This window comes from Pseudophryne corroboree, chromosome 7 (genome assembly GCF_028390025.1).
Source record: "Pseudophryne corroboree isolate aPseCor3 chromosome 7, aPseCor3.hap2, whole genome shotgun sequence".
NCBI lineage: Eukaryota > Metazoa > Chordata > Amphibia > Anura > Myobatrachidae > Pseudophryne > Pseudophryne corroboree.
The window spans coordinates 371,133,506-371,155,836 of record NC_086450.1 but is presented as its reverse complement, the minus strand read 5'-3'; the positions used below and the strand labels follow the sequence as shown (position 1 = coordinate 371,155,836).

At 44.4% G+C, this 22,331-nt stretch overlaps 1 protein-coding gene across 1 annotated transcript in view; it reads right to left on the bottom strand.

The window, feature by feature from the left end:
• The window catches only part of FAM20C (FAM20C golgi associated secretory pathway kinase), a 229,447-nt gene that overhangs the window by 179,521 nt on the left and 27,595 nt on the right, over positions 1-22,331 (bottom strand). Inside the window, exon 3 of the mRNA XM_063934510.1 lies at positions 470-548. Within this exon, the coding sequence (XP_063790580.1) occupies positions 470-548 (79 nt within the window). The remainder of the gene's footprint in view (positions 1-469; positions 549-22,331) is intronic.

Sequence of the window (22,331 nt, the reverse complement as noted above, 5' to 3'; positions counted from 1 at the left end):
ATCTTCCTGCCAGTATCCATAAAACAGAAATCCAGACCATTGTAAGTTAAATACAGTAATTAACTACATTTTTATTGCTGCAATGACACTCCAACAGCATAATCCAAAATAAACATCACATCTCAAACTAACAGTTTTGCACAAAAAAAAAAAAAAAATCTTCCCTTTGCCAGTCATTTTGTTGGTGCCCTAAAATTTGTCCCAGTCTCCTTTAAAAATGATCAAGGCAGAGGATAGAAATCATGGCCTACATTTCATTAATGACGAGGATAATCTCTATTCAGGTAGGCTCAAAGAAGGGTTATGTAAATAATATTAATTTTAAATGGGTAAACACAGTCCACCATGTCCCTGTGGAAAACATCAAGGACTCAAATTGGGATTTACATTTATTATCTGTATCTCTGCTTTAATCACCAGATATTAAGCACTATGTCTGCACACAATAAAAATGAAAAGTGTTACTTACTTCATAGGCTTGAATAGCCCTTGCCCGTAATTTTGGAAAGTCATAATGAGCTTGAGTTGGGTGCCTCCAGATTTCATTGCTAAAGAGTGCAAAAGATAAATACATCAGTAATATGTTCTATTTACTGAAAAAGAAAAAAAGAGTTTGATCTTGTATTTTGCTTTTCCTGTTTTATGTAACATTGAAAGAACATGGATTTAAACAGGGCTCAGTGATTAGCTAAACAGCTCATTATAAACCTCCTGTAATGTCATGTTTTCAGACACTTCTTATGCTGAATTACCCAGTCTACGTTACACATGAAAAGCACACTTTGATTTCTAGCTAAAACATGTCTTCCGCTATCCCTAACCTGCTGACACCTCCAGCTGACTGTGATTTTCTTAAAAAGTAGTATTTATTGATTCTCAGAAAAACTACCATTATGGATGATTGTGTAGCCTAAAACATAACTATCTGTTTTCACATGCTTTAGCAGTCAATGTCTCTCACAAGTCTTCCAAGTCCAACAGTGTATATGGATAACCCAGACAAACAAAGCATTATGTAGAGTTATACGTCACTATGTACAAATAGACTTATACCCCTTTCACACCGCCAGTGCTGGATCCCATCCGGGAAATGGGTCCTTCCCGGGTGGGATCCGGCATTGGCCGCTGCTGCTGGCTTCCCCGACCCGGCAATATGCCAGGCTGGTTGCCATAGCAGCGGGGTGCGGAGCCGGCAGCTGGGGCGAAGGTGGAGGCGGCGCTGGGCGATGAGATCATCTCCGCGCCGCCTCTCCCTGCTGTAGTAAACGGGTCCCGTATCGCATCGACCCGGGAGCCCGTTTACGCTGCCATTGACCCGGTATTCAACCAGGGTATAACACTGCTTTATTCCCGGGTTGAAATGCCGGGTCAGGTGACCCGGGATTCCGGCTATGGCGCTTTCACACCGCGCGCCGACCTGTGTCGACCCGGCAATATGCCGGGTCGATACCGGGTTATTTGTGCGGTGTGAAAGGGGTATAACTGTTCCTTTATTTCTGTTCCTTTCATTTTTAAAAGGAATATTTGTGCAAAAAAGAAAATATGTACAGATGTAGCCCTGCTCGTCTTACTGCGATGCGGCATGCCACATGGCAGTAAGATGAGCACGGCTACATCTGTATAACTGGCCACATCCTTCATTATAGACGTTAAAGAACCCCTCACTCATGTTTACATAGGTATGGGGGCAGATGTGTTAAACCTAAAAAGATATAAAGTACCAACTTGTAATTTTTTCAAACACAACCTGTAAAATGGCTGTTCGAGTCTAATTGGCTGGTACTTTATCTCTCCCCACTTTATCTCATTCCAAAGTTTGATACATCTCCCCCTTTATAACTAGACCATAAGCCATAGTGTAAAGAACAAGGGGGGTCATTCCGAGTTGTTCGCTCGCTGCCGATTTTCGCAATGCAGAGTTTAAGTGAAAAAACGGCAAAAATGCGCATGCGCTAAGTACTTTCACACAAAACTTTGTAGATTTACACAAGCTCAAGCGACGTTTTTTTCAACGTTCCAGTGATCGTAGTGTGATTGACAGGAAGTAGGTGTTTCTGGGCGGAAACTGGGCGTTTTCAGGGAGTGTGCTAAAAAACGCAGGCGTGCCAGGTAAAAATGCAGGAGTGGCTGGAGAAACGGGGGAGTGGCTGGCCGAACGCAGGGCGTGTTTGTGACATCAAACCAGGAACTAAACGGACTGAGGTGATCGCAGTCTAGGAGTAGGTCTGGAGCTACTCAGAAACTGTAGGGAATTATTTCGTAGCAGTTCTGCTACTCTTTCGTTCGAAATTCTGCTAAGCTAAGATACACTCTCAGAGGGCGGCGGCCTAGCGTTTGCAATGCTGCTAAAAGCAGCTAGCGAGCGAACAACTTGGAATGAGGGCCAAGGTACAAATAATCAGCATAAAAAAAAAAAACAGGGACTAATGGTTTGCTTCACATCCTAAAAGATAACAGCACTCAAAAAATGAATATGTCTAAATAAAATCATTATGTTGGATACTACAAAATATTGGAATGACTTTTGATACTTGAAATAGAATTTTTGCCTGAAATTGCTTATTGAAAACTCTGAATACACTGCTTCTTCCATATGACACTGTATTAAAGCTGTGAAGAACTGGCCCTCATTTGCAAGACTGCAACAATGGAAACAACCAGTGCAGTATTGTTATAGAAGTTGCTAAAGAAAGTCAGTTCTTTAGAAGCTGAAAAGGGAAACAAAGGGCTTTTTCTGAGTTTAAAACAATTGTTTTCAGGCAAAAAAGCTAGTTAATAAGAAGTTATTATGTGAGAGAGGCATGCACATATCACGTGGAACTTCTGCTATGTAAAATCATTGTTATGTTGAAATCATTTGCTTCCTAAGACCATGCAGAACAATAATATGGTTTAGCTTCTATTAGGCCCAGAATGACATAATTAGAGCCTGCACAGACAAGTCCCCATGCATCCCACCATTTGGCTATGATGCATGTAAGATGAAAGTTTGGAAATGCCTAAATATGGCAGAGCCAGGGCCGGTTCTAGCCCTTGTGGCGTCCCGGGCGAAAATAGGGGCATGGCTTCATAAAAGGGGCATGGTCAGTTATGCCCCCTGTAGAGTTGTGCCCCGTTTGTGCCACCAGTGGTATTGCCCCCAGTACAGTTGTGCCCCGTTTGTGCCCCCAGTGGTTTTGCCCCCAGTGGTATTGCTCCCAGTGATATTGCCCCAAGTACAGTTGTGCCCCCGTTTGTACCCCCTAGTTGCGCCGCTTACAAAAACATAAATTAAAAAAAAGATATATATTTTAAATTAATACTCACCATCCCCGCTCCTGATTCCCGACAGCTGCTGCCCGCTGCCCTCTGTCTCCATCTCCGGCCGCCGGCGCTTCTGATCTATGGGAGAGACGTCATGACGTCTCTCCCATAGAACCACATAGACACTAGAGGTCAATCATGACCCCTAGTGTCTATGTGCCGTTCTACAATGCCGTGCGGTGCTCGATGACGTCATTGCACACCGCACAGCAGTGACAGCCAGCACCGGTGAGCACCACCAGTAGCGGATCTTGCGGCGGTGCCCTGGGCAAAAATCCTGTGTGCCCGTAGCAAGATCCGCTACTGGGCAGAGCATCTAAGTCATGCCATGCATATCTCGCCATATGGCACATAACAGATACATAAATGAGGGCACATCTGTACATACCCTAAAGCAGTGATGGGGAATCTTTGGCACTCCAGCTGTTGTTAAACTACACATCCCAGCATGCCCTGCTACAGTTTTTCTATTTGGCCATGCTAAAACTGTAGCACGGCATGCTTGGATGTGTAGTTCAACAACAGCTGGAGTGCCAAAGGTTCCCCATCACTGCCCTAGAGCCCAGATTAGATGGAGATCTACTAACCATGCCTACTTTGTACAAACTACTGTAGCTTTGCTAGTTGTGTTGCAAATAATTTCCACTTCAAAGACGCAACCAACAGATGCACATCAGGCAAACATCTGAGTAGCCCTATGGGCCGTACAGCCTGGTCGCTGTACGGCCCATAGGGCTACTCAGGAAGCAAGACACCAGAGACATTTCTACTGCATACGGGATAACATTCACAAGCAGGAACACGCCCTCAAAAAGGTAAAAAAAATATTTATAGAAATGTATGAGGCTACTATTGAGAAAATGGTGGAGAAGTTAGGAGCCAATCAGTTAGATTGGGAAGCCAGCAGAGTGTTTAATGGAACCAGGGAAGATGTGAATTCATTGACATCAACAGAAAAATATCCTAAAATGTAGGCAGCAGTTAGAGTTTTAGAATGTAAAATCTTTAGAATGTAAGCTCTAATGAGCAGGGCCCTCAGCTCCTCATCTGCTTATCCTTCTCTTACTTAAACTATCTTCGATGGCACCAAATCTCACGGTTTTCTGGCACCCTGATACTTATGTCAGTGTCATCTAATGCTGCAGCTACTGTATGTTTATTTACCCTGTACTTGTCCTGTATTGTCTTCAACTGTAAAGGTCCATACAATTACACACTTAACGATATAATGAGCGACGTCGCTCATTTTCCCCCTCCTTGAGCGACGTCGCTCATTATATCGTTAAGTGTGTATGCCGCCAGCGACGACCGATGCGCGGCCCCGCGGGTCGGCAACGATCGTCGCTGTCGGTAGGGCATGCATGAAGGATGTGGACTGTCGTCCACGACCTTCATGCAGGGCTGGCGGGGGCGTGACGTCACTGAGCGATATGAGCGGTCATATCGCTCAGTGCGTACAGGCGGCCGCCGACCGGCCGGCCCGGGAGGGGGAGACGTTAGACGATGTCGCTCACAGAGCGACATCGTCTAATGTGTATGGGCCTTAAGTCACTATTTTCCTGTTTTGATTATTTTGTTTATGTACTCTGTAATTGGGCGCTTGCAATCCCTTGTGGCGACATATAAATAAAGTATAATACAGTAATAATAATAGACATTTTAAATGCGCATCTGCCACCTGGTTACTCTTACTTGCACTCCCCTGTGACCTAATAAAACACCTACAGTGCCTGACATTGGGCCTGATTTATGGCTGCATGCAGAAGGGGGCGCCAATGCAGCTTCAGCTGCGTGCATATGCCAATAACGTCAAAGGTTTCTCAGACTGACCCCCAAAGCTTATCTGACGAAGCAAGCGAGACTGCATTCAAAGATAGAGGCAACATGGCACCGTATTGAGGAAAGCTCAGCCATGCTGCGGCGTCCAGGTGCATGCGCAGCCCCAAAACCATCAGTCACTTGTGAACGAATCGGGACTGTGTGTGGCCGTGAATAAGGCCCATTATTGTGGGAGCTAAATTATAGTGATGTATTATGAGCCAACATTCTTGTCCATAGCCAGGCTGTTAACTAACTAGCCCCACCTGCCATCTGGAAAATGGGCGTGGTCTCGGGGTAAGTGTGCGTGACATCACCCAAGTGGGCGTGGCATCACTACACTGACTCGTGATCCAAAATTTTGGGGGCGAGCCCAGTGCTCCCCGGAGCAGCTGGGCAGCCCCCTGCTCCCCTCCCAGCAATGCATAGATGCGTATATTCAGTGATCACTCACTGCTTTGCTGAGCAGAGCAGCAGGTGATCAAAGGATCCCCCAACTGCCCCCCCCCCCCCCCCCACCCGCAAGAGGGACAGCATGACAGTCTCCGAATAGCGGGACAATTGGGAGGTATGCTTTAGCTGTTGCTAGCCAGCTGTAGAGTTCTGAATTTGCTGACATTCTTACGCTGCTTCTTTTTGCTGGTGTGATACAGTTTTGCTACTTCATATAAGTTAGCAAGATGTGTTTAAAGAATTACAAACGGAATTATTTTCGCTGTTTGGAGATACTGCAAATAATTGCCGCAAAGGCGTTTGTACCGGCAGGTCAGTAGCTCTTTAAAAAGCAATGCTTGTATTCTGTGTCTTTTTTTTCACATTGTAGCTAAATGTTTTGTAATTCTGGCCACTTTAATTACTGATTCATTATGGCATGATCTCCTGCGGATTGCCAAGTTTATTGACCTATGTTTTCTATTACATTGCCAGGATTTCCCCAAAGGAGAAGGGGAAATAATTAGAAAATGAAGGCTATTTAAGATATCTTGTTGAAAACGGTAACCGGGATATGTAAGTGCAGCTGCGAGGTGGTTGTACTTCGGTGATCCTGCTTATTTTTAGCGTTCCCAGATGACTGAACTCGATAATGAATGAACCCTTAGGCCAATTGCACAGCAGCAGCAGCAGACACTAGAAACACTGCAGCCTACATTGTAGCAGTGAGAGAGTTGTAAGTACATACCACACGCAGGAAACACACCTTCTGCACTCTTTAGGACTTTCAGGCTTTAGAAATACAAATTACACTCCATTTCAACACAAAATGTAAAAAAAAAAAATCTGATTTGTTAAATATATATTGCAATGTTTAATACTGTTAATAATCCATGTAGTAACTGCGGTGATAACAATTAGTATGTTTATATTGCGTTTTGTATGAGTAATAAATTAAAATAGTTTTTAAGAGTAATTCATGTTAACATGGAATATTTTGTAGACAAGTCTCTACAACTGTGCTAAATTATATAACTTAGGGGGACATTTACTAAGCAGTGATAAGAGTGGAGAAGTGAGCCAGTGGAGAAGTAGCTCCATCAACCAATCAGCGGCTCTGTTTAATTTTATAGTATACAAATTATAGATATTACTTCAGTGCTGATTGGTTGCCATGGGAAACTTCTCCACTGGCTCACTTCTCCGCTCTTATCACTGCTTAGTAAATGTCCCCCTATATTCTCTGTTTAACTAATATTAAAGTTAACACAATTAATGAGATAGTATGTAGGGGAGCATCTCTTTCTTGCACCTCTACAATGGTGATGAATCCATGCAAAGAAAAATTAAGCTTCATAGATCTGAGTTATTTGACTTGCAGTCTCATAGGTAATGAAAATGCACTCAGGCACAAAAATATTCCGCAGCCCTTGATATAATTGCAGCTATGTAGGGATACTTAGTGGCAAGCTTTGCTTTACTGTTTGAATTATTGAAAGCTCCCTTATTAGTCTTTAGGTCATTGGTTACAAGCTAGGGTCATGTGCGCACTTGCACGTGATTTGATAATGCATTTGAAAGATCAATGGAGTCACTCTATAAACCTCATTGTATTTACAGTAACTTACATTACACACATTAAGTAGTGCCGACAGTAAAAGGGGCGTCACTAGCCTTGATGACACCTGGTGCAGGTGAAAGACTCCATGGGCATGCTGCTAAAAAGGAGATGTGGCTTAATGGGGAGGGGTGTGGCTTCTCCATAAAGGGCGTGGCCTCGTTGGCTGACCCCCTGTGACAGTAGCCGAGTGCTGCATGCAATGTTACAGCACAGCACCCGGCTCCGGTCACTGAAGGAAAGTTGGCATTTTGGTCTCACCCCTTGGCGGCACATCCATAGGGACGCCACTGGACAGATATATCTGCAACACTGCCACTATCAAAAACTAGATTATTGATTTGTAGACTGGTACACAAAGAGCTGTAATATGATGCAGGGAGGAAGAGATACTGGCCTGAGTCTCACACAAAATCAAGCGCAGTAGTGTCTATTGTTGGTCGTATGTCTGTGATTTTATGCAAATAGTCTACAAAACCCTTCCTATGCGGCCCAACGTGCAAGGCCTAAGGTGCCCACTTTTAGCACTCAAGTGCGCTGTAATACTGATTGCTGCGTCCTTATATGTCACCATCAGTCGCATCATCGAACATTGCATCAGTCCTATGACAGATGCAATGCCTCCGTCTACCCGTGGCCTCCCATGCTTGCGGCTGTGAATGATGTCACGTGCATTGACACGCCCACCACACTCTCTTAATACGCCCACTGAATGGCCAGAACTCCCAGTCACCACCCAGGAACACATATACTACTTATATAATAGAATGCACCATGTACAGATGCATCTGTCTTCATCCTATCTTCAAATGGGTCTCGCATGTGGCCACATCACGATTGTGATTAGCCGCAGAAACCTGCAACCTATTCACGGGAGTGTATGCACCATGCATTCCTATGAAAGTGGGTGCAAACACACGTGACCGCGCATAGCCGCGGGCCCACTATTCACAGCAAACCAGCCACGGTTGCCGCAAATAACTTTTAAGATGAACAAGGACCCTTTTTTTTTTTAAACTGAGCCCATTCCTTTTAAATGAATAATTATTCTTTTGCCTTGTTGCATTTATTTATGCCATTTTTTGCTACCGTTTTAGTATGTTTGATAACACAAGGTCTAATAAAGCAGGGAGAAAATGCTTACTCTTACTCTTTGTATAAGAAAGTACAGTAACTTCTTCCCAGAAATAAGAAAAGTGGCCGCTGCATTGCAGGAACAATTAGAAAACAAAGCAAGTTAAATGATTAAAGTCAAGGATGTTTTTTTGTAATTTAATGGTTAAATGCAATCATTCTTCAGTGTTTCAAGGATATTTCTCTTTTTAAAATACAATGCTAATTGTATTTACTACTATGAATTCATTTCATATTACATAACTTTGTGCTTTTGTAGTTTTTTTAGGTGTAGGTTACAGATATGTGTATCCCAGTTATTGAAGAGATGTTACTCTTTTTGTTTATTTTAAATATATTATAGTTGCCGTAACTTTATTTATCGTTATTTTTATTACACGTAGACAAAGGAAATAATGAGGGAGCATGTAGTGAAACTTTGGCCTCCCTTAATTATGTACTTTATACTTTGAAGACAACTTGATATAAATATTTGAAAGTTCTTGAATTATGGAACATCTAGTGTGTAGCAGAACTTGGAGCTTCACATTTTTATTCCTGCTTTTGATAGAAAGCTCATGGTGCTACTGATTTATCGTGTTATATAGGCAGGGCATAAAAGTCGACTTGATGAAAAACACATGCAGCTACATTGACATGTTGGTGACAGTTTGACACCTCCGACATCAGAAATCCCAGCTCCAGAAATGATCAAGTTTCAACTCTTTACATGAAATTGTGTTCAACTTACATCTGAAGAGTTTATGTCCACTTGCCTGAGTAACCTACAAAGGTTAGCCTACCAGAAGACCGCAAGTCTACTTGACACTGTATGTTAACATTTCTGATTGAAGAGCACTTCATAGATAGGTGTGAGTAGCAGATGTTTACACTATGCAGCTGGCATCGCAGTCCTGACTTTTGCATTATGGTGGAGATGTATCAAGCCAATCAGCTTCTAACTAGTATTTCAAAGGCTATGCTAGATAAATGACAGTTAGAATCTGACTGGTTCCAATGGGCAGCTTCATGACTTTATCTCTCTCCAAGGCTTTATACATCTCCCCTTATAGCTTATGTACTGTACCTAATTTAGAGATGAGCGGTTTGGATTTTGAGAAATCCGAACCGCTTTGAACTTTCCCTATCCGGTGCCTTCAAGCGCGGGGCTCAGATCTGCTGCAGCTGCCTTAAACCCGAACACGTGAGATTCCACTGTTGGATCTTGTGTGTTTGCCTCAGGCGCCAATTTCAAAAGTCAATGGGGCTGACCGCTGATTGGCTAAGAGAGCCGTCTGTCACGGCTCTCAGCCAATCAGCATGCACCCATAGACTTTAATGGGGAAAGATGGAGGCCAGCACTGCTCTGACACCACCGCTTGCACTGCCGACACCGTGGCACGCACTGCAGACATCCCCAGACTGCCGGCACCCCCACACTGCTGACACAACCGTCACCCCCGCACTGGTAACTCAGCTGGTGCTCCCTCACTGCTGACACACACCTGCACTGAGGACAACGGCAACACTCCTGCACTGCCAACACCACCAGCACCCCAGCAGTACTAACACCACCAGAAATTCCTCACTAAGGACACTGCCAGCACATTGCCAGCACCCCTGCAGTGAGTACACCCCTGGCACCCCCACACTGCTGACGCAGCCATCAGTACCAACTCCACCAGCAACTCCGCACTGAGGACACTGCCGGCACCCCCTCACACTGAGGACACCACCATCACTGCCGACACCATACAGACACCACGGCAACCCCACACTGAGGACACTGCCAGCTCCCCTACACTGCTGACACTCCCACACTGAGGACACCACCGGCATCCCCTGTCACAGTAAGTGCGCTATTGGTGTATCCGCCCTGCACTGTATCCTGCATTTTATCTGACCCACACTGAATCCCGCACTATATCCACCACGCACTGTATAATGTCACTTATAGTGCCCTAAAAAAAACACCAAATACCATTTTTGTTTCAACCACTGTCATGTCAACCTTTTTATCCTGTCGACGTTTTGTATGTGTCGACCTTAACCACTGTCACTTTTAATCTGTTTACCTTTTGTACCAGTCAACCTAATGCATGTTGACCATACATATTTCCCTTTTTTGCTTCATTTGGCACAAAATGCTTAGCATGGCTAAGACGCTCCACCACGAGTAGCGATTGGATGGATCCCCAGTTTTTTATTTGCCGCAAAATATTTTGTATAAAGTAGCATATCTTAAGAAAAATCACAAGGTGTGGCTATATCGCAGATCCCATTGCATGGATAATTAGGCCATATGGCTTAAATGGGGAAAGGTGTACAGTATGTGGACACATCTGTATGTTGTTGACCTATTGACTGTCTACCTAGACATAGTAGATCTATTAAACAACACCCCTGCGTGATGACAGTTTAAAATAATATTGATAATAAGCCTTTAAAACCAGCCAAACAGGGTGCTATGCATTATAATCTCCTTGTATCCCTTTTCTTACTTACAGCATTTCTGTGTCCCTCAGGCACTAAACTTTGGAAGTACTCTAATGCCTGGGAAACACATCTGTATCCTGAGCTGTACACACTGTAAGGATAGCTAAAGGGTTCAAAAGTTTATAAACAAAACTAGTTTAATGCAAGTATAATGCAGTATATTCTATGTCGCCGATCTTCTGCTGCAGCATGTGCAAGTCGAGCCAAGTTCCATACATGGAAACTGTGACGTGATTACATAATCAGCAAATAATTATAATCATAATTTCACAGCATTTTTTTCTGACTTCATGTGGACAAAAATTTTCCGAGAGAGCATAAGATTTTTTTTATTTTTTTTTGGGAGAGAATAACATTTGACTTTTCATTGCATTTCCAGCCCCCACAATATTCCACCTCTGAGAAATAAAACGTAATGCAGCCATAACACAGAGGCTCTTAAGAGCATTGATATGTGTGGTATCTAAACCAGCTGCTTGAAACCCACGGAAACTACAGCAATTCCTCATATACACAGAGCTCCCTTAGCCTGAGGTGATGGACTGAGCGTCAGTAGCTTTAACAATAAAATCATTCCCTGTTTGATAGAAGAAATTTTAAGGAAATTAGAAGGATCTGTACCCTGTACGACATGAACAAATGTAAAATAGGTACTTGTTAATTATACAGGTGCCAACACCCCCCTCTCCATGGCGAGAGTTGTGTACACACTAGTGATGAGCGAGGTTCGGTTTTACTCGGTTTTACTCGGTTCTCAAAACGGCATCTTATTGGCTATCCAAAACACGTGACATCCGTGAGCCAATAAGATGCCGTTTTGAGAACCGAGTAAAACCGAGTAAAACCGAGTAAAACCGAATCCGCTCATCACTAGTACACACGGTGTGATATTACCTTGCGATTTCTACTGTATAGTAAAAATCGCAAGGAAAGATAGTGCAAATTACAAGCTATTAGACACCGTGCGATACCGATGCGATACCAACGCACGCTCCCACGGGGCAGGGACGTACGGTGAGCGAAATAGCTCAGGGGGCACTGGCTAGCACCAGAGCCAGATTTACATGCAATATATGAGCCAAAGTGTACATCTGGGTATTATACACAGGTGCAGCAGGATAAATTCCTGGAAATTTGGTGAGTTTTGGTTAGAGATGTGCAGAAAAGTTAGCCAGGTGAGGCACTGCCTCACCTACCATAGACTTTTTACTCCACAGTTTTGGCTATAAAAATTATTAGAATAATACAAAGAAGATATTTCAAACATATTCTTTGTATATTTCATATACTTTATACAGTCAATACTCTGGCACATACGTTAGTATGACAGGAAAAGCTCTGCCTCACCTGCCTCACCCCTCCGCACGTCACTGCCGCGGGGTCGGTAACACAAGGTTTGATAGACTGTGCAGGTAAGCCAATTGTGACTATCTAGTACTAAAGTATAGTCAAAATTGGCACTTAGTCAAAATCGCACATTGGGCCTAATTCTGAGTTGATCGCAGCAGGAACTTTGTTAGCAGTTGGGCAAAACCATGTGCACTGCAGGGGGGCAGATGTAACATGTGCAGAGAGAGTTATATTTGGGTGGGGTGAGTTCAAACTGAAATCTAAATCGCAGTGTAAAAATAAAGCAGCCAGTATTTACCCTGCACAGAAACGAAATAACCCACCCAAATCTAACTCTCTCTGCACATGTTATATCTGCCTCCCCTGCAGTGCACATGGTTTGCCCAACTGCTAACAAAGTTCCTGCTGCGATCAACTCAGAATTACCCCCATAGTCAATATTGCAAGAACACATAGTCAAAATTGCATAGTCCGTATCGCATAGTCAAAATCTCACCATGTGCATGCACCTTAACATTGTGAATGAGGTGGGTGCTGTATCCAGTCTATAGATCTACACTAAAAAGGTCTACAGTCAATAGGTCAACCACTAAAGGTTGACATGCATTAGGTCGACAGAGTTAAAAGGTCTACATGTAAAAGGCAGACAGTTCAACAGGTCGTCAGATACAAAAGGTCGACAGGTTCAAAAGGTCAACATGACAATGGTCACATACACACATATGGTCAACAAAAGTTTTTTTTTTTTTTTTCCAACTTTATATTTCATACTTTACCATCCACGTGGACTACTATTGGGAATATTTACCTGTGCTGGGCACAGCAGCAACAGAGCGAGGCACCTTGGCCGTAGCATGGCGAACGCAGTGAGCCATGCTGGGGGATGCGGTACACTAATGAGCCTTTTTTGTGGCAGAAAAGTGACAAAACACCCCCAAGAAAAAGTGTTGACATTTTTTGTGTCAACTATTTCCATGTCGACTTTTTGACCCTGCCAACCTTTTCTACGTTCTACCTATTCCAAGTCGACCTTTTGACCCTGTCGACTTTTTAACTCTGTCGTCCTAATGCATGCCGACCACTAGTTGTCGACCTATTGACTGTAGACCTTTTAGTGTAGATCTAATGATCCAGTCAGAGCAAAGGATAGGGTGAAATAAAGAGGCAGATCCCAGACTGCAGCAGCAGGGAAGAGTCGTCATGTCAGAAAAGCAGCCTGTCCTCAGCTGGGGTCAGTCTTACACAGCTAGTCAGGGCCGGCAACAGAAATCTTCAGGCCTGGAACACTGATTTCTCTGGGGGCCCCCCTCAACTACACTTGACCCCAAACCTCCTCTAACCATTCCTACATACATTATGTGTGTATATATATATATATATATATATATATATATAAATCACCCACTGCATTTCTCGCTCCAGGACCATCTTTCTCACCCCCTGGTCTTCTTATTCCCTGCTGCACTCTCAGGGCCTGCTTCCCTCTCACCCACTGCATTTATCACTGTCTGTACCTCTTACTCTCTCGTGGAGAGAAGGCAGGGCAGCTGTTGAGACCCGGGGAGGAGAAAGTACTCATGAAGGGCTCTTACCAGCTGAGAGAAGTTAGAGTGACCGATGGAGGCTCTGGGTGCTGAAAGACTACCCCTCACAAGGACGAGGGACTGAGGAGCACAGCAGAATCAAGACATAGAGCTCAGATCCCAGTCACTGCCCCAGGAAAACGCCAGGAAACTGGACCGTGAAGAGCCGATGCTGAGGATGCAGAAAGGACCCCTTTTAACACCCAGTCATCCCTTGAACTGCTTGTCTGGAGAGAAGTCATCAGAGCAAATACTGGGGACAGTGAAGAAGATCAAGCAACACAGAGGATGTGGCAGAAGTGGATACACTAGCAACAGCCTACTCTACAGTGGGTGAAGTGAGATGGCAGGCACCACGGATGACACCCTCGAACCGGTGGCAGGATCCCGAGGAAGACCCCACAAGACAGGACCCGTTTCCGCCGCTCCGGAGATCTCAACAGCCATTCTGCCTTCTCATTTCTGCAGGTCATTCAGCAGGGCATACTCCTGCCCCAATTCGACCACTGCCTGATCCACGGGGCCTCTCTGAGCCTTGGGGCCCGGTATGGTTGTCCCCTTTGACCCCCCTGTCACCGGTCCTGCAGCTAGTCCCTGCACAGCTCATCCTGCTTTACAAGTGAGGCCTTAGCAAATACCAATTCTGCCAGATGGATTGTAGTCCCTCTGCACAGCAAGTGCACCTATAAGTTGTTGAAATCTTGATAGAAGTTAAATTACTATTATCTTTGTGTTATTTGACTGTCTAGAATAAATGTATTTAATTGCGCCTCAAGCACCTTTATTATAACACAATATATATTGGCAAGAGGTTACAGCTATAAACTGTTATGCAAATTACACTATACACCTTTAGACTTATATAGCTAAGGATTGTCAGGCAAACCTATCCTGCTAACCAGGCCCACTATAGAGTGGGAATACTCTGTTAATAGTGCAGGTCTTTTATACCATCTACAATATTATATTATTTGATTAATGATATTGTGATAGCAGAGGACAAAGGCTCTTTGAACATGGGTTCCTCCTTCTGTTCCTCAAACACGCTATGGAACCCTACTCAGCTTGGGGAGGACCAGAGGAACAGGTTATAATTAAAGTAAGCATTCTGGCCTCTCAATAAGGAAATGTGCAAAGTGTCTATAAATAAATAAATCTACAGGTAAATATAATATTGTAGCATTAATCTACTTCATGTTTCTTCCCTACAGTTTATTACAACAGTTTTACGAGACGAATTCTGCAGAGGATGACCATAAAATGATGAAGGTTTTCCTTCCTGTGTCATGGGTTATGTGGTCCAGTGGCAGGCACAGAGGCTGGCAGGGAAGTGGGCACCACTACTCTGCGCAATCAGATTCCAGGTGGCACAGAGACTGCTGAGTGGCTGCTCCTTATCATGTATGAAGCACAGTCACAGCATCTCAGCGTCAGCATGTCACTGACACATGAAAGTCCACTGAGTTTCTAATTGGATAAGCCACATGTCAATCATCGCTGGGTCTCATCTCATTTCCTCACTAGGTGGGGGGACTGTTATAGTAATAACAAATGCATAATGCAGCTCAGAGTCTGGTGCACTGAACGGCAGCAATAATAAAATTGAATAAACTTTATTAGGGTTGTCCCTGTATTTATCTGCCATTTCCTGCAATGGTGGTACATCTCATCATATTCTCCTCTTGCTAGCATACTGTGCAGGCATATGGTACACATTTTGCAGCTTTCTGACAATGGTATTTGAAATCTATCAAATGAGGGAGGACAGAGTCTGCCCTATTTCTGAAGATATTGCCAGCCCGTGACTCTGCCCCCCAGCCTTTTATCTGCTCCTGAGTCACTAACAAACAGATCCTGCTCTACTCACTTGATCCTAAACAAAGTACAATTTAGGGGGATCAGTATGTATTATAGACGGTCGGGATGCCGGCAGTGGTGTGAGCGCTAGAAAGCCCCTTGCAGACTCGCTGCACTCACCCACGACTCTGGCTGGCGGCACTGTCAGCAGTCAGGGCTCCGGCGTCGGTATCCTGACCACCGGGATCCCGACTGCCGACAATGTAATTTTATCCCATTTAGGAAGCTCAACAACTCACTAAGGGGCATATTAGAAAAATTATTTTTGCAGGATATCACAAAACACCCATTTTCTGGGGGTACCTGCAAAAATGAAGGATCCCCAGGACATAAGAAGGAACCACAGCATAAATCACAGCTACAGTCAACTATTAAAAATAAACTACCCACACCAAACCCACTAAGTTACAGTCCTGCAACCCCCTGAAAGGAGATGTAGATATATGTCGACATTTACAATGACGACAATTAGCATTTTAGCAATTAGCTGAAATATAAACATTGAACATGTTGTCATCTGGAGAACATTGACATGAGAAATGTCAATATTCTGCAGGGACTGGAGGGTTAGAATTAGGCTGCGGCAGTGGAGGGTCATTGTTAGGCTATGAGAGGAGAGGTTTAGGGTTACGTGCTAGGTGGAAGGATAGGGGTTACAGTTAGCAATACTCACCACCAGAAGCATCACAGGATCCGCCTGCAAGTCACCAGGACATCATCGCTGGATCTGGAGCGCACAGTAGTAGCCATTGTACCTGCCATATTAGGTATGTCACTACCGGACCACCAGGGACATTTCATCAGTGTCAAAGCGATGAATGTTGACGTGGTCAATGTTGACATGCCAAGAATGTCAACATTACGACCATGTCAACATTTTCATGTCATCATTAATGTCTACAAAATATGCCTCACCCCCTGATAGTCCTATGCTCTTGCCTATACTGAATTGTGGTTATCAAGCTATGCACTAAAACTGAACGTAAATCTGTGCACTCTGGTGGTCATTCCGAGTTGTTAGCTCGTTGCCGATTTTCGGTATATTGCGATTAGTCGCTTACTGCGCATGCGCAAGGTTCGCAGAGCGCATACGGTTAGTTATTTTACACAAAAGTTAGGTATTTTACCCACGGCATAACGAGGATTTTTCATCGTTCTGGTGATCGTAGTGTGATTGACAGGAAGTGGGTGTTTCTGGGCAGAAACTGGCCGTTTTCTGGGCGTGTGTGAAAAAACGCTGGCGTTTATGGGAAAAACGCGGGAGTGTCTGAAGAAACGGGGGAGTGTCTGGGCGAACGCTGGGTGTGTTTGTGACGTCAAACCAGGAACGAAACTGACTGAACTGATCGCAGTAAGTCTGGAGCTACTCAGAAACTGCTAAGAAATTTCTATTTGCAATTCTGCGAATCTTTCGTTCGCAATTCTGCTAAGCTAAGATTCACTCCCAGAGGGCGGCGGCTTAGCGTGTGCAATGCTGCTAAAAGCAGCTAGCGAGCGAACAACTCGGAATGAGGGCCTCTATTACTTGCAGAGGTCTATGAATCTATACAAGAGACAAAATCATGTTTTAGGGGTATATTTACAAAGCAATGGATTTTCAAAACCCACTTTTTTCTGTTTGCAAAATTTGCCTGCTCTATATAAAAAGGGCAATAGTAGTAATGCAAAATTAGGCTTATATTGTATTATATATTATTGCCCTTTTAAATATGGCAGGCAAAGTCTGCATAAATGAGGTTTTGACAATTTACTGCTTAGTAAATATATCCCTTACAGTTTTGCTTTTTTGGGACTCAGGTTGTCACGGGAGGCATTTGATATGCCGGCTGTCGGGATCCCGGCGCTCACCATACCGACGCCGGAATCTCGACAGCCGGCATACTGACAACTATTTTCCCTCTTGGGGTGTCCACGACACCCCAAGAGGGAAAATAAATTGCGTGGCGTGTGCAGTGCGCCATCGCGCTCGCTGCGAGCCCACAAGGGGCTCTTTTGCACTCACCCCACTGCCTGCATGCCGGCGGTTAGGATCCCGGCGCCGGGATACTGGGCGCTGGGATCCCAAGCGCCGGAATAACATACTACATATTTGTATGTAAACTAGCCCAGCATATAGGCACAAGAATTACAAGACCACAATAAAAATAAATAAATATATATATATCTATCAATTGTGTGGTGCTTTTCTGAGACAAGATTACTCTTTATTCCAACAGCAAGAAACATTACAGAATTCAAACCACTTTTGTTCCTTGTGTTGAAAGGCCCCTCTTGTTCATTCATCACGGCGATGGTAATCAATCTGCTAGTTCTGGGCAGGTTTATTGCCTCCTCTCTCCATAAACAAATCAATGATACCATATTTCACTAAGTTTTACAACAAGTTTGGAAACCGCACTTTCTCTGCCTTTTAATATGGTAACAATGTTGTTTACTCAATGAAGAAGCTGCTGGTTGGAAGCTATCCGTGCCTTGCTGCCAAATCAGCCTGCTCCTGTGTTCCGTAAACTCATTGCTCATTACATAGACAGGTCTAATCCAGCTCTCTAAACATTTAAATACAGCTTTTCTATCATATATCCATTGTACTATCCAGTACATACTGTATAAGAACAGGTGTGCCCACTGAAGTGCAGGATTTCTTGAGAAGGATTGCAAAGTCAGCATTATAGAGCTACAGAGACTGATTCCACCATTACATTCTGTCTAATACTGTAGCTGTCACATGAAATGTTATATATTCTGAAGGAGTGTGACTTACTAACGTAAGGGGAAAGCTGAAGTTCTCGTCCAATTAGGACAAAAAGACAGCACCCTAATAGTTAAATCCACTGAAATTTAGGAGGTAGAAGACGCAATTGGCCAGAAACAAGTGTTCAATTGTGTTGCTGCTTTAATGGGCCATGCTTTTTTATGCAACACATTACTTACTGCATATGTCCACCGACTGGCAGGCCAGGCCAATGTGTGAATCTTGGTAGGATGCTGGAACGGGATGTAGTTATGTGACCGGCGGTCATATTATCTCCCCCTACACTACATTCCGCCCCCTCACAATCCCAATGGTCGGCATGCCAACCAGCAGGGACTATTCCCACTCCCCATAGAGTGGGAATAGAACCCGTGGTGACTGCAGGTCACCACCGAGCCCACAGCGTGGAATGCGCAGCGATCCCGCAAGGGGCTTGCTACGCTGACCCCCCTCACTGGCATTCTGCTGACGCAGGATGCTGACAACCGGGATCCTGAACGCCGGCATCCCGATACACACCCTGCTGGAACCTGTAGATTCACATTAGGTGGATAGCCACAGGTTGGCCAGGCCTGGACTAAGCTTAGATAAATAGTGTAGAGCACAGGTTCTCAAACTCGTTCCTCAGGACCCCACACGGTGCATGTTTTGCAGGTCTCCCCACAGAATCACAAGTGAAATAATTAGCTCCACCTGCAGACCTTTTAAAATGTGTCAGTGAGTAATTAATACACCTGTGCACCTGCTGAGTTATCTGCAAAACATGCACTGTGTGGGCTCCTGAGGACCGAGTTTGAGAACCACTGGTGTAGAGAGACCTTGGTACCTCTTGTTAAATAGCAATTTGTTTGTTAAGCTACACTTGTCACCTGCACAGATAATCAATAATTAGGTTACAACTTACTAATACTGTACCTCCCAGCTCTCCTGATAGGACTGGATAGGCTGGACAGTGTTCATTTGAGGGCACTCTCCCACTGTCCCACCCACAGACATCTTTGTACTCATTAGTGTATCTATAATGGGTGCAGTGGAGTGGGGCACACGGGCCCCAGGGTCCAGGGGAGCCCGCCCCGCACCCATTTGTTTAATACCTTTCTGGAGTCCCCCGTTGGAGCCATCCCTTCTCAGCAACGCAGTACAGTACACTAGGGGGAACAGACTCTATTGCGCCTGCTGAGATGGCACAGCGGCCATTTTTTTCAGAGTTTTGCGCATGTGTATTAGGAAAATCTTTGGGGCAATGGCCGCCCCGCTGTGTTCCCAGAAGTTTGCGCATGTGAAATAGAGTCTGTGCTCAGACTGTATTGCCACTGCGGAGAAGGATGGCACCTCCGGGAACTCCGGAGTGGTAATTATTAAAACCTGTGCATCGGTCAGATAGGAGGGGGCCCCTGATGCAGAAGGCTGCACACGGGCCTCCTTCTCTCTTAAAACGCCCCTGTTTGTACTGCATTGGGGAAGTTGGGAGGTACAGAATGCACCATTCTCTGCTGCTCTGTTTAGCATTGAAGGGCTAATTTGCAGGGTCTGTGGTTTGAACAGTGCACAGAAATGCTGCATATGACCCAGGATAACACACAGGGATACTGTAGATGTATTATTAGTGTTATGAGGATTTGTGATATCAGCGCACGTTATGTGCTGTTGATACCACTTCTCCCCCGTGTATGAATGCAGAGTTGTGTGGTAAATGACAGGGGTGCTATGCACCCCTGTTTTTGTTGGCGCTGCTATCTAAAAGCTGATGTGCCGGCAGATGTATAAGCGGTCAGTGACACTGACCGCTCCGACAGCTGCAGCTATTGATTTGGACATCTGCAGCTGTTGTTGCTATATGCATAGCACTGTCCCTGGCTGTCGACTCTGACAGCCAAGGACTGTGCATACAAAACAATAAAGTTTTTTTTTCTTCAATGAGCCGCGGGTGCCGCAGGGGGGATTTAACTGGTGCATGATGTGCAGTATGCATGCAAGTCCCAGTCAGTGACAGCCTCCCCACAGAAAGAGGGAGAGTGGAAATCACTGGGCAGGTGAATTAGCAAAGTCCATAATAATAATAATACAGTACATGCCGCCGTTACAGGAACCTGCTTCTCCACGCTAAATGGGCTAAGCAGGTCCTGAAAAATAACGAGAGAAAGGGAAGAATTTAATACATCTCCCCATGTTCCATAAAGTACGTGCCGGAACATATCATCCAAGATACATACATCCGTAAACCTGTCTGCATGACAATATTCTGTATGAAACAAAACAAATACATCAAACTGCTTTTCTTTCTTGATATAGCAATTAGGTGATCTGGCCAGGATCTACCTTTACAAAGGGTTGTTATGTTTTATTGAATCATTTGTGACCGTAGTATTATATTTTCCCTGTGTTGTCATTTCTGCTTCCAAGCTATATATACAGTGAGTGTTGCAATATTTTTCCAACGTCACTGGCTGAAGTTAAAAACACTAAAGTCATTGACTGCACCACAAAACAGAAATGTACTGAAATAGACACAACTCCTATGAAACATGTGCTTATATTTATAAATAGTAGATCTGCTGACATGAGCAGGACACAGAGGCTAGGGATGGAACCGGCTGAACTTCATGAAATTATGTTGTTTCCTGTAAATTATGTAGTAACATTGGGGGTGGTTCAGACCTGATCGCTGGGCTGCAAACTTTGCTGTCCTGCGTTCAGAGAGTCGCCGCCTCTAGGGGGAGTGTATATTCACCATGCAAGTGTCCAAACCTACGTGTACGCTGAGCTGCTAAAATCCACTTTGTGCAGTGTGTGCACAGCCCAGGACTGACTCCTCCAGTGCGATGAGAACAGGCTGATTGGGGCCGGAGCTGACGTCACACACCCTCCCTGAAAACATTTAGGCACACCTGCATTTTTCCAGACACTCCCAAAAAACGCTCAGTCACCACCCACAAACGGATTCCTCCTGTCAATCACCTTGGAAACGCCCGCGCGATCGGATTTTTCACACCATCCCGTCGATGCCCTTTGTGGTTGTCAGACGCACGTGCGTATTGCGGTGTATACGCATGCACACTTAATGCCTGATCGCCCACTGTGCGAAAACGCACAGCAGCGATCAGGTCTGAATCACCCTCATTGAAAACATAACAATTACTGCCACCTTAATGCGGATGTGTTACATATTTTTCGTGTTAATTTATAAAATTTATATTTTCACATTAATTTACTAATATTTTCTCGCCAGGAGATGGGCTCCGATAAGATCCTGTCCTGGGGAGGATTTGGAAGCAGTCTTATAGCGTAACACGGTCACACTGCTTCCTGGTACAAATTGGGAAGCTCCCATTGGATTACAATTATAAGTTCCCATTGGAATAATAAATAGTTGGAAAGGTTTTTGAGGGTTTCATTCTTTTAAATGTTCTTTTTTCAAATGTTTATGCTGTGTTTGCACTACTTTGCTGTATTAGGCAATGATTTTATGGTCCTCTTACCATGATGCTTTAACCACTCTATGGGCCCCAGTATTTCTCATTACCCCAGCTCACACAGCCCATGAGGACTGGGAAGAGCTCCAGTGATATTAAGATTGAGGCTGGTTACTTCTGGAATGAATAGGAGCTAAAGGAAATGAATGCTATCTGCTGTGTACCACTTGCATTCTGGACAAACGCATAATACATAACAGAGACAAGAATAAAACATTATCAATAAATTACATATATTAAACGATACTCAGAATTAAAGGGAAAGGGGTTGTCAAATGGGCATACAGTAAGTGCAACATCTAATTGTCCCAAATTGAAATCATTCATCTATTGGAATAATACTGAGATCATCCGGACTCGCGCATGTGCAATCCGGATTCCCGATGGGGCAGGAGAATCTGGTTGTTTTCGCTTTACTTTCTGGGGTAGTGGGAGACTCTACAGTGAACCAGGAGTCTCCCGCAGGATGCTGAAGAGTAGGGAACTAAGAGATCATGGGCAAAATGCACTAAAAGAAATATGTGGGCAAACATCCG